The sequence below is a fragment of the Orbicella faveolata genome, unplaced genomic scaffold, assembly GCF_042242905.1.
Source record: "Orbicella faveolata isolate gen_17 unplaced genomic scaffold, um_ofav_v1 contig_36, whole genome shotgun sequence".
NCBI classification, from domain to species: domain Eukaryota; kingdom Metazoa; phylum Cnidaria; class Anthozoa; order Scleractinia; family Merulinidae; genus Orbicella; species Orbicella faveolata.
This window is the reverse complement of record NW_028301565.1, coordinates 14,623,363-14,636,150: the sequence shown is the minus strand read 5'-3', so window position 1 is coordinate 14,636,150 and position 12,788 is coordinate 14,623,363. Positions and strand designations below refer to the sequence as shown.

General features: G+C 38.1%; 1 protein-coding gene and 1 long non-coding RNA gene across 2 annotated transcripts; both read left to right on the top strand.

Moving 5' to 3' along the window:
* The first annotated feature begins 2,836 nt into the window (after positions 1-2,836).
* LOC149102375 (uncharacterized) lies at positions 2,837-4,043 on the top strand. Its single transcript, XR_016202568.1, has 2 exons — positions 2,837-3,293; positions 3,671-4,043. It is a non-coding gene; the product is annotated as an uncharacterized LOC149102375 (long non-coding RNA).
* A 2,330-nt stretch (positions 4,044-6,373) lies between these two features.
* LOC110064124 (zinc metalloproteinase nas-15-like) lies at positions 6,374-11,853 on the top strand. Its single transcript, XM_089275414.1, has 9 exons — positions 6,374-6,463; positions 6,748-6,921; positions 7,216-7,339; positions 7,753-7,844; positions 8,521-8,604; positions 8,895-9,037; positions 10,747-10,873; positions 10,982-11,107; positions 11,737-11,853. The coding sequence occupies exons 1-8, from the start codon at positions 6,406-6,408 to the stop codon at positions 11,086-11,088; spliced, it is 909 nt and encodes a 302-aa protein (XP_089131540.1). The 5' UTR covers positions 6,374-6,405; the 3' UTR covers positions 11,089-11,107; positions 11,737-11,853.
* The last annotated feature ends 935 nt before the right edge of the window (positions 11,854-12,788 follow it).

Sequence of the window (12,788 nt, the reverse complement as noted above, 5' to 3'; positions counted from 1 at the left end):
AATATTGTATATTCATGTAACCATTATTGATCAGCTTTAGACGTGAATGGTCAGACCAGGTCTTTGCACGAATCATATTGCTTTAGCTCGATAGCTCGCAGGTTTTTTCCTTACGACAAGCTACTTTACCGCCGTTTCACAAAATAGTTTGAACCTGCTTCGATTTTTTGCGATTTGCGCATTCTGTGAGAAGATCGCAACTTCCTTATGGTTTACAATCAAAATGCTTTGTAAAACAAAGTCAGCTGCTCAACGTTTGGTACGGAAAAACATAGAGAAGAATTGACTCTACAAAAGTGTTTATATTCAAATTTTGAAATCCGGAAGCGAATGAGGGAAAAGCTTTCCATTAAAGTACACAGCTGTTCAAGTACAGTGGTCTGCAATGAGAGTTATTTTTATAGACATCTTTATAATATCAAGAGGTATACTCTGCTTTAGGTCCAGTTGCGAGCAACATTAATTTGACAATTTCCCTAAAAGACAATTTATTTTGTAACTCGGCCTCCTTTGGTTCTCTTGTTATTGTTTTTATGTTATATCGTGTCTATCCAAACAACTCTTCCGTGAAAAAAACATACTTACTACAACTATTATAAAGTCCAATTTCTCATAGGCGACTTGTCATTTTGTCTAACGAACGTGTTTGCCTATGATCACTGGTAGTACGAAAAGTATATCCTTACAGAATTTTGCATGAAAGACATGTTTCGGATGACATTCATCCATCTTCAGTTTCGCATGCAGATTAGATCACTAGTCGGTGTGACATAAATACAACGTGGATAGAATGGTAATTACTAAATAACAATATGGACGTGAATAACCAAAATACAATGGTGCTGAAAACGCAAAAAGACAGACAATGTGAAACTGACAAAGAAAATTAAAATGAAAGTTGAAGATTACGTGATTAACTTGGGTGTTTAACAAAGGTTTTTCCCAACTAATATGCAACGCCTTCTTGATTTTATTTGTAACTTGGAAAGGCGTGGAGGAGATGTCAAGAATTTAGAAACAATATTATGAACATAAAGCTTTGCATGTATCTATATTTAAATTATTTTTTTTGTGGAAACGATGTTTAATAGTTCCCATTTCCCCAGTTTTGCAACATTTCTGTCGCTAGGAGTCTACGGTATCGTGTCTAACTAATCACACAGACCCACCCTTAAAGTTTTCCCCTAAAATAAAATGGAAAAAGGATGATTTTTTCTTCTTAATGCATAACATGAGTTTGGTCTGTACGCTGTTGCGAGATGCAATACCGATAACACAGGCCACAGAAATTGTGTATTAACAAAAACCCTAACAGATGTCAGCTTGTTTCGTATCGTTCAAATATGACCAACGATTGTCAAAATTTGAATTTAAATTTACATATTTGCATTCTAAGAGGTACTTTACCCACAAGGCAGCATCCATTTTTAAGTGCTTTTTACTTAGATTAGAGTGAAACGATTTCCCTGATTGGTTAAAATAAATTTTCATACCTTGAAAGAGATAACCCGTCAAACGAAACCGTATTCACGCTGACAAGTGTCAAATATTACCAAACCAAATTCTAGGTTTTATCAAACAGTTGCAGGTTTGCCCAAACTGTAAAGATAACCTAATCGACGGCGCCGAGGAAACAATTTGCAAGAGCCTGAGTCTTGCAAGGAACCTCTTACTGGTATTTCTGATATAGATGAACATTATTTTGCTTTGAAAAATCTTTAACATGGACGACCTTTAATGGAAAGTGTTGACTTCGCGCTCTGAACCAAAACTGCCTGGTTAGCTTATATTTCTCTGGTGCTTTCGAATATTGTCTTTATAAGATTTTTCTACTTTTGGAGTATTCAAGACCCGTGTAACCTACCAATGTCTCGTTATCAGTCGACTGAAGTAGATTGGCAGGTTCGTTTGATGGTGACTTGTATCGTCGTGTTCTATACTATTGCTGGAGTGTTCTTGTGTCGCGAATGCTGGCCACTCGTGAAAGATATCTGGCGCTCGTATTTTCCAGATAAGAAGAAACGGAAATCGTCTGACGCTAACACAAAGAAGAAAATCTGACAGGGAAGATACCAAGTTTTTAAGTTCTTTTTCTTGCTCGTCACAGTGAAACTACAAAAAAAAATATGTAAAGGCGCTTTTATCCATTGCAAAGCTGTTGGTTATGGACCGTTATGTAATAACAACTGTGAACTGAATTCATTTCTTAGACTGATAATACTTAATACTACCAGGCTTTTAACCCTCAATGTACTTGTATCTCAAAGCGCGAAGGATACTTTTTCAGTTATAAGCACTCAAGGAAACAGTGACAAGAAAAATAATATTGAAATAAAAATATATAAGGAAATAGTTAATACTCTCGTTTGCATTGCCATCTGGCCAGTTTTACAAATGAAAGCCAGGCATAAAATTATAAGAATTACTCTCTAAGCTTAGTTCTATGAGTTAAAAACAGAAAACTATTAAGGGAAGAGCACTGATAAAAACCGGTTCGTCCATATGCATTTTCAGTTGTGCGAAATAATTTGGAAAAACTGTTTCGTCATTATATTTGGGTGTTCTTGAAAAATGGTGTGATGTTATGGCAGGAATAAAACCAGTTTTGATATCGGAATAAGAAAGTAATGTTTTGCTTTTCAATATTCATGTGATGTTTTGTTGATTTGGGAGACAAATTCAAATACCACACTCATATTGAACTGATATTATTCGACACCCAGATTACTTGCATTTGCTTCCAAGACAATTTAAAAAGTCTTGAGAGCGATTTGTGCACACACAACAAATTAAACAAATTCAGGAACTTCAATGTTAATGTCCGATCCACTCCATTTTGTTTGTTTGCAGAACATTAACAACAGAACTCTCTTTTGTCAAGTGAAATATCAATTATCTTTCTCTTCAATAAATGATTTAATGCTCCTTATCCGCCAAATATTAGTTCGGCGACAACGAAAATATCAATTTATTTCACACTTCCTGCCTTTGAAACGTAAGACCAGGAGCAAGTTTTCCTTGATCTTCAAAATTCGATCTAAATTTACTGGCGTTCATAGCTTGCTCGAGATAATTTGTCGACCATTTCACAGGGAGTTATTGTTTTATGATACATAGTTGAAATTGGCCAGCTCTAGTTAGCCAATCTCCTATAGACTGCTTTTAATCGGTATGAATCCGAACATCTTGGCCGAGTAATTATCAGCGCACAGAATATGTTTCAGCTTCAGCTGTCTTTACTTTCAAAAAAAGCTCTTGAGGAAACGTTGAAATCCTGGGCCATTCAAACTGCGGTAAGTTTTTGTTAAAATTGCTCTACTGAGTTGAGATATTTTTCTTGTTCGTGTGTGATCAAGGCATTTTAACACGTTAAAATACCATTTCCGTTATCGGCGTATGACGGAACAAAAAATTGTAAAGTTGTCCGTTTACATTCGACTATAGCCTTTCAATATTTTTTGTCTTTTGCTTTCATAATTCCGCATATAAAGATGAACCTATTCTTTAGCAAGGCAACAACATAAATTAGGAGGAAATTTCAATATAGGGTGAAAACGGTAAAACGCAATTTTGTTCTGCCTCTTGGGGGATGTTATTTCGTGACAAGACATAATAGCTCGTATTGTCCTTGTTCCATGTCAACTTTTTAATTTCCTTCCTTCAATTTTAGGAGATGGAAATTCACAGTGACTACATTATCTACTTCGTTAACTTTGTCATCTATGTCGTCCTTTGTTATATGATCATCAAGCAGGCTAAAAAAGACATCTTTGCACCAAAAGAGAAAGAAAAAACGCCAGTTTTATGTCCAATCCACGGATATCCATTAGATAATACGCAGCGATATGAAGAACACATCAGGCGAACTTGAATCGCTATAGTGCACAATGACATCAAAAGTTAGAACGTTTAATTTGCTTACTAGCAAATTTCTTTAGCGTTTCCGTGAAGAAACAGCAAGAACGTAGGATATCAGCGAACCGTTTTTATTTCTGATGCTGTAACTAAATACGCAACCAAAATAAAGGAGCAGAAAACATTGATCAGTTTGAGGCTAAGGCTGCAGGATATATTTCTCTATGTGTAATAAACTAGGCCAGCTTAGGCCCAGAAAAGGGTGAGAAAATTTTATATTTTTTTTTTCCTCCAAGATCCGATGAAAGCCTCAAAGTTCAAGGAAAAACCTTAAAAGATTTCCATAGACAGCTAATTTTGAACAATTGACAGTTGTGTATCCAGCACAAAGTTCATGCGTGCCATCTTATGCACTTCACAATACACACTAGACAAAAGCTAAAATATTTTTCTTATGGATTTTTCAAAAAAAAACCAAGGCTCGTTGACACAATATGGATAAAAACCAAAAATCTGTTTAAATCAGGATATCACTGTCTCCATTGCGTGGGGGCCGTTTTTCATTCTTCAAGTAACGACATTGTGTAAAGACCCAAATAGCAGCATGGTAGGGCACAGCTAGAGGAAGTCGGAGTTGAAGTCCAGAAAACAGCATCACCCAATCTAAGCTCCGTCAGAAGTGGATCTAGCGGGGTACCCACTGATATTTGTTCTCGTTGCAAGCCGTTTTAAGAAAAATCTATCTCCCAAAGGACGGAAGCCCTTAACACGGTGTCTTAGAGGGACGAAATTATATTTTTGCCAGCGCTTAAATTTTAGGACGGTGGGGTAAAGCAACTTGATTGGAGAAATACCGAATCTCTCTTATTAAATTTTATATCCACCACTCTAAATAAACGAGTTATAGAAAGCTTGGAAATGTTTTACTTGTTTGTTAACCTTGCATGCATGCATGGCTGTCAACTTATCCAGTCTACAGGTATGATATCAGAACAGCCTGTATGCAAGCACATCAAGACAACCTCCCTAGTTTATTTCATTAGTTATATTCTCATACACTTTCTGCTGGGGAATGTATTAACAATGCAATGAGCTCGAGAAATTACAAGTTTATCAATCAATAAGATTCGCAAGAGATAAACGTTTACATTTTGTCGGAGAAAGTTCTTTGTTTGTTTTTCTTTCCGTCAGCTGACGAGGCTGAAATATCCGAAATTAAATTTTGTTCTTCAAAGCAAAATCTCTATTTGTTGAAGATGTCGGACAATATATTCCAAAAGCTGAAGTTGTTTACCAAGAAAGAGAAGTAATAGGAACAGCTATGGAAACCTTCCACCTTCTCTTTATTGCTTATCGTTTCTTTTACAACAGAGCTTCTTATTACAATATAAGTTGTCCTGCACTGAGTCGAAAAAGGAGAACATGTTTTTTTTTCCAGACAGCGATGATGATGTAAATTCTTAACTTCTGTAAGCATATCTCCTTTTCAAAAGCGGTGAACAAGTACTTTTTGGCTGAAAATTGGAAATTTATATTATTGCTTTGTTTCTGACTCGATATGTTGTTTCACCAGTAGAAAAGCAAATGTTTGATACTGTGCAATAAGTAACATACTATGCTCTGTTTTATCAGGGGGTAAGATGCAAAAATTTAATTTCAAAATCTTGCACATATGATTTTCTAAAGGATATGAATGTAAAACCCATCAGTAAATAATAAAGGGGTCTGGTTCTTTAATATCATTTCCATTCACTTTGCCAATTCTCCACGCAGGTCTCTTGTATCTGTTACAGCAACAGACTAGTGAATCGAGAAAATGATATCCATATCCCGGGGGGGGGGGTACTCCCTTATGTGGACTATATATGTGCGGCCCCAAAGGGTATGGTTTTTCAGCCGTTTCAGTGGTCATAAATAGGGTATCGATTTTCGCCATTTTGGTCAGAAATAGGGTGTCGTTTTTGCACTCTGGTCTTGTATTAATTACGTTTTTTAGAAGGAGATACTTTTTAATCATTATCGATAAGACCATCAACAAAAGCCCTTCATAAATTATGTTTAGAACAACTGTGCCAGCCACAACGGCCATAAATAGGGTATCGAATTTTTGGTCAGGTCATAAAATAGCCTAGGGAAAATCGCAGAATTTTGGTCATAAATAGAGTAAGGGTTTTGGGAAGCAGGCCGCACACCCCATCCAATTTTTCTGGGAGTAACCCCCCCCCCCCCCGGGATACGTACACCATTTCCTAATATCCTTGAATCTTGTTTTGTTTCCTAGCTTGTCCTTATGTCTTTTTCAGTCTTTTTTCGCAATATTTTAGGTAAATAAAAGTGTGGTTGCCGGCCAGAAAAGCAAATACGTCTAGAAATGAAATATCCCTCAGACCGGCTATGCTTTGTTTAAACAGCGTACATGACTATAGATTTTGGCTGCACAGCCTTAGCGCCTCTCTGCAGCTAATACAACATATCAATGCAAATAAACAAGGCAGGGATCAGGTATAAAAGTAACAGTACTTTGCTGTCTGTGTGAACGCAACCAACAATATGTGGCTGATAATTACTGCCGCCCTACTCGGGGCAGCTTTCTCAAGTAATCCAGAAGGTACTTAAGAAAGATCTTTTATTTTCTTCAATGCGCCTTAATTGAACTTTGAAGCAGGAAATGGCTTTAAGTAGAATAGATAACTGAGATATCGACCGTAGAAAACTAAAGCTACAACATCAATGCTTTTTTTTTTTTTTTTTCACAATTTGTGTTCGAGATTACTTTGATCTAAGAAGCGTTGCGGTTAACTGGACTAAATGCAAATCAAATTCAGAAATGCATCTTTTCTTTTTAGGAACACAGTAGATTATTGAGATCAATTTTTCTTCTACCTCAAACAGAGAACATCGGGGCTGGAAACCCTAACTTGTTTGAAGGGGACATGATCCTGACTCCTAAACAAAGGGCGGCTGCTGAAGCAGGCCAGGACGTAGACGCCCCAGTGTCCCGAGGCTCTATCAGAAGTGGCTTGTGGGATGGAGGAGTTCTATATTACAGAATCGACAGATCACTGAGTAAGTCAACACTAATCATAAACTTTAGCATGCTTTCATGCTTACTGTCTTCACATTTTTACAAAAAGCATATGATGATATGAAATAATTAGAAAACGAAAATTTTTCTTGCCTAATGTGTGATGCAAAAGAAAGTACAACATACAGCCTTCCCAACATGAATTCCACTTCGGATCTTCTCTCTTCTTTCTGACTATTTACCCTTACCCCAATCTTTGAATTCAGAGTAATTTCTATTTGAATTTATATCACTAACGTTTTAAAATAAGACTCTGTCATTTCTACTGTGATCAGGTGGTAACAGCAGAGCAATGAGTGCTATTCGAGCGGGAATGAAGATGTGGAGTGACAATACCTGCATCACATTCAAAGAGGCACGGAATAAACGGAGTTACGCCAACTTTCAAAACGGTGGAGGGTGAGTGACAGGCGCAAGTCAACTAATCAATGAACGCCTACAACCATTTCCTATTTGCTCCTTCGAAAGTGCCACTCACAGCATTTTAACTAGCAAAAGGCATCGATAAACCCTGGTCCCTGAGAATAGGTATCGGCGACCCCATGCACGACCCCATAAGCTACTGAGCTTTAATTTTAATCGTGCTTAAATAAGTTTTTTCTGTCTATCTGTCTGTCTGTCTGTCTGTCTGTCTGTCTGTCTGTCTGTGGACAAGAATGACAAAGTCATCGTTGCCTCAACGGATAAATACGTAAGTGTTAAATGCGCGAAGTGCCGATTGTTCTTCTGGGAGTATCAAGAAAGAAGTCATCGAAAGATGGCTGCCTAGCGAAAACCGTAAAGTGAATCTGATTCTTTTGTCATCTGACTAGGTGCTCCTCATACGTTGGTGCAACTGGAAGTCGACAACCGATCACTTTGGCTTCTGGATGCTGGTATCCCGGGATAGTAGCGCACGAAATCGGTAATGACTTCATACAAAGCACAGTAGTCTGTATCCACTGCAAAAAATGAAAATTGCAATAATCAATAGTTATTCATGCGATCTCGGTTCTTCCTATAACAACTAATATATGGACTACTTTCCATGCTTGTTCGTTCGAAATAGCCGATATCAGGGATCATGCATTTTGCAAGTTTATGGATTCGGGGCCAATATCCAATATCCAATTTCCAGCCATCTCGGTAAATAATTAATACAGCTGGCAAGATCGTCACATCTTGCCCCGCACGGGTATTCAATCACTGCACAGGATTTGGTTCAACTTGCCATATTACGAGCAAAATTATTAGACATTTGGCTGAATTGATAAGAATGAAGGAATGAAATCCGCCAAAGTGTTACCTTTGGAAAGAAAGAAAGAAAGAAAGAAAGAAAGAAAGAAAGAAAGAAAGAAAGAAAGAAAGAAAGAAAGCAAGCAAGCAAGCAAGCAAGAAAGAATATAACAGTGAAACAAAAAATTGAAACATGTTTTATTTCGTCTCAAATTACTAAAGTTATCCTCACTAGATATAGAACGCCTTTTGTCTCCTTTGCAGCCCTTAGTTATTTGGATCGTCAGGGGCCGGCAGTAGCTATTGCTACGTTTTTAAAGTAGCAGGTCACTATAAAATTAATGTAATTGCTTATCTTTCCTTAGGTCACGCTCTTGGTTTTTACCACGAACAATCCAGGCCTGACCGAGACGAGTTTGTTACCATTTATCGACAGAACATTATACAAGGTATGATTTAACATGTCGCCAACTAACAAAAGTCAATCAATTAGTTACAATTGTTTATCAAATTATATCTAGTTCATATTGGATTTGAACGTAGTGACTGAACTTCCCTCAGTAAAATAGCCGACTGCCCTTCAAGTCTTATTTTGAAAGAATACTTAAGTATAGACCTAATCGTAGTTTTGTACATCACACTCTTTGCCGCCGCACTTATTAGTCTTATTAGCGCAGATTCACGACGGTCAAAAAGTAGTCTACCTTGCACTTTGAGCATACCTACACGTTTTCAACAGGTATGGAGTTCAATTTCAACAAATACGGCCGTTCAACCATCGATTCCTTGGGAACTCTATATGACTATGGTAGTGTGATGCATTATGACTCAAAAGCCTTCAGCAGGAACGGGCGCCCGACAATTCTACCAAAGAAACAGGGGGTTAGTATAGCAACGCAGTGCGCACAATGAAATAGTAGTAGGTGATTTTAGTATCACATAAAGGTCGAAGGGGAAGGTAAGGTAAATTCTGTGTCAGGCCAAGTGGTCCATACCGCGGGATCGAGCTTATCCCGGCTACTGTAGCATTAATGTGATTCCTTAGTAAAAGAACCGGCTATAGATTTCCGAAGAAATTTGGTATGCTGTTGTTACAGGACAAGGAGATATTAAAAACGTAGTAAAATGAGGGGGTCACCGTGCTTGTTTTCACGCCATAATGCTGACAAACACGGTTATTTAGGTGACTTTTGATAATCTCCGTGCGCAACAAATAAGCTTGATCATTTTTCAATGCAGCGTGTTATATCACACAGAGTTTGACTTTATTTGATTTTTTATTCATCCACGTCCCAGAAAAAATGTCTTCAAATACCCTGCATCTTTTTATCCTTTAAAGGAAACATAATTTGAACATGCACTGTTGTCTCCCTCTGTAGTATTTATCATGTCATTTGCCAAAAAAGGAGCAATAGATTTCTGCTAATTTTTTTCTCAGTTATTGAGGATATTGTTCCCATTGAAATTATGAAATAAAAAGTGGGGGTCACCGTGCTCGTTTAAGAGAAAAGGAGCACTTATTTCGCTATCGAGCTTAGTTTGAGGGAAATCTCTTACGTTTTGTAGGCGCACGTGCTCATGTGCGTGCGTTAATGACGCGAAAATCGTGCGCAGTAGGGATGTACAATGCAATAGTAAGGAATCACTTTAAGCGACTGGAATTATTCCTACTACTCCGTCCAATCGCATCCATGCAGGCTTACTCCGCAGCGTTAAATTAGCCGGTACCCGTTTAAAAATCTGAGTGGAGAGAGGCAATATGTAAGTACTATGTCTTGCTCAGGAACCCAAAGCAGTGATCCCAGCTAGAGCTCGGACCAGGACCGCTCGATCCGAGTGCGCGCTCACCATTGGGCCACTGCGCCTCCTGCAAGGCCGGAGGGAGTTGCAATAATTGAGGTCATAATTCTAGTTTCTATATATAACTACGGCGGAAAGCCGTAGACGGGAAAACGTAATTTATTGTTATTATTGTTACGGCTAGTGGTTTAAGATGAATAAAATGGAGAAATATTCGGTTTGGAAAAAACCCTCTCTTTGTATTTCTTTTGCATTTTTAGTAGAATAAATACGGAATTTAAGCAAATTAAATCATACAAGAGAGGAGATCTCTTGCATCATAGTATGGCAGCTTAAAGTAAGTCGTTAATTAGAGGCTATAGCCACACCTCAGTGAAGATTGCGGGTCTAAAATTATAGAGAAATACAATTAACACTAATAAAAGTTTGGGAGAACTCGAAAAAGCTGTGGAAACACTAGCCAGTCGGCTCGTGTTCCCCACGGCGCAGCATTTCTCGTTCTCCCACTGGTGGGAGAATTTCTATATCTCGCCCGAAAACACGTACATGTTTACTATTTCTTAAGTAAAAATCTGTAAAAAGTAAAAAAATGCGGAAACTATGTAAAATATATAAAAATAAAAAGGGACAAACACGAATAAGAATTGAAACGAATAAAAAGATCTAATGAGCGAGTTTTATTGTACTAATAAGGGTCTCCCTAGGTATGCTTAAACAACAATTACGTCATTTCTCTTTTTCTCAGTCGCACATTCATTGATATTTGTTTTGTTTCACGTCGTTTTCGGCAGGTCAGCCTTGGTAACCGTGAATACCTGAGCGACATTGACATCCAGCAGATGAACTTGCTGTACAAATGTTCTGGAGGTGGTGGCGGCGGTGGAGGTGGAAGTAGGCCTAAACCACCCCCTCCAACAGGTTTGGTTACTTTGATAAATGCCATATTACATTAGTCAGTTACGGTCTGTAATTTCAGATTGCTCTTGAAAAGAACGTGTTACGTCCTCCTTACTTTATCTCTTTTAGATTGCCAAGACACTGGAAAGTATTGTGGTTATCATGTTCCCCGAGGGGATTGTAAGAAGATGCAAATTGTAAGAGAGAGGTGTAAGAAAAGCTGTGGTTTGTGCTAAAACCAACCGCATGGGCGAGGTGAGTCCTTGCGTAAACACTTTGTTCAACGTAGAACCTAAAGAGCCTGATTTAAGACTAAATACGTTTGGCTTTATCAAGTTTAGGACAGAGAAAATGTCAAATGTCGCTGTTTATTATCCAAAAAAAAACAATACCTGACTGTTTAGTTTCGAGACTACGATAAAGAAATATCTATATGATTTTAATTCCCTAGAGGAAACAAGTCTATTGTAGGGACCTTCCAACTAGACCACGAGTAGTGTTCCTCTTTCGCTAGGTCCGTCGCGCGTGACGTGAAAAAAAAAAAACGCGGGAAAAAATGTCCGCGCGAAACCCTAGGGCCTAGAAACGCGCAAAAAACATCGCTAGCTGGGCCTCTAGACGCCGTCAAGAGATGATGAAGGATAAGGCGGATCTTGACGCTGTGTTGATCACTGCTTTATGATGTTACCAAAGTATCCAAAAATCACAATCATTGTTCTTTATATTTTAGCTAATTGCAGCCAAGTCGTTAGGAGTAATTGTTCAATGTTAGACAGCCTTAAGAAAATCGCCCTAATTTTGAACCCCTTAACACTTTAAGCCAGCTGCAGTTGATTTCGTGTTCTTAAGCCAACCAAAACCCTTATCTTTATACCTTTTTTTAGGTTGGCCAGGGAACACATGCACTTCTCAAAGAATTGTAAAATGATGAGGAAATGATTAACTTTAAGCTTAAAACCCGATGTAGTCATGATTAGTAAATAAAGGAGTGTCGCACATAATTATGCTATCGGGCTTATTTTTCAGCGTTCATTGAGAGTACTTAAGGACGGTGCCTACTAAATATAAAGGTTTTTGCGCCAGGTTAGGACCATGCGGAAGAAAATGGATCTTTACAAGGGCTATTGGAATCCACAAAGAAAAACTGGGGTAGCCATGCCTTTTTTCGAGATAAGTAGTCTTGAATCTCAACAAAAATGCTGACATCAGCATTTTTCTGAAAAAGAAGGAAAGGATATTTCTTCACAGATTTTCTTGGAATTCGCCTTTGCATACAGAAAAGCAAGCATATTTATAAAGATCTTAGAACTTAATGATAAATGGTTACATAAAAACCATTTTTGGTATGTTTTTAATAACAAAATCGTTGCAACAGCGCTTTTAGCGTCTCTGACAGCCTTCCTCTGGTTCAGCTAAAATACAGTCTAGATAGCTTCTGCTCACAACCATAAACTAATCACGTGTTGAATAGGCTTGCCACTTCCATTTCACAACATAAAAAGTAGGGGTAACCACGAGTTTTTTAAAGTTTAAAAAAGAACTTTTACGGTGCCCGTTACATTTTCCCCTGTCACCTCCCCAGTGAGTAAAACATTTCCGTATCTCGCACGTGTTTTGCGCGCGCACTATGCCATCTGCAGGTACATGTTTACAGTTTGATTTCAGTATAATTTTCGACAGATAACAGCTAGTTTTTCAGCTGGAAGACGTTAACAGTTACTGGTTAGCGATATGCTGCTATTCTGGTGTTCCTGGTTTAAGTACAGGTTCATTAAACTTGATTTGGGCACAGTAGGAAAATTTTGCTTTCATTTTAGTCATGTAATTAATAGCGTGGTTGATTGCGTCAATGTCAACCCCAGCGCGCGCGTGGCGCTTAAACCATGCCTTGCGAGATGCGCAGAAAGTGTGCGCACTAACAAAAGTAGGCACCGTC

Bases quoted from the DNA above. Each gene is read 5' to 3' on its own strand.
- LOC110064124 (XM_089275414.1), top strand. From the start codon at position 6,406: ATGTGGCTGATAATTACTGCCGCCCTACTCGGGGCAGCTTTCTCAAGT. The intron at 6,464-6,747 runs GTACTTAAGAAA...TACCTCAAACAG, and splicing joins TTTCTCAAGTAATCCAGAAG to AGAACATCGGGGCTGGAAAC. The intron at 6,922-7,215 runs GTAAGTCAACAC...TACTGTGATCAG, and splicing joins CAGAATCGACAGATCACTGA to GTGGTAACAGCAGAGCAATG.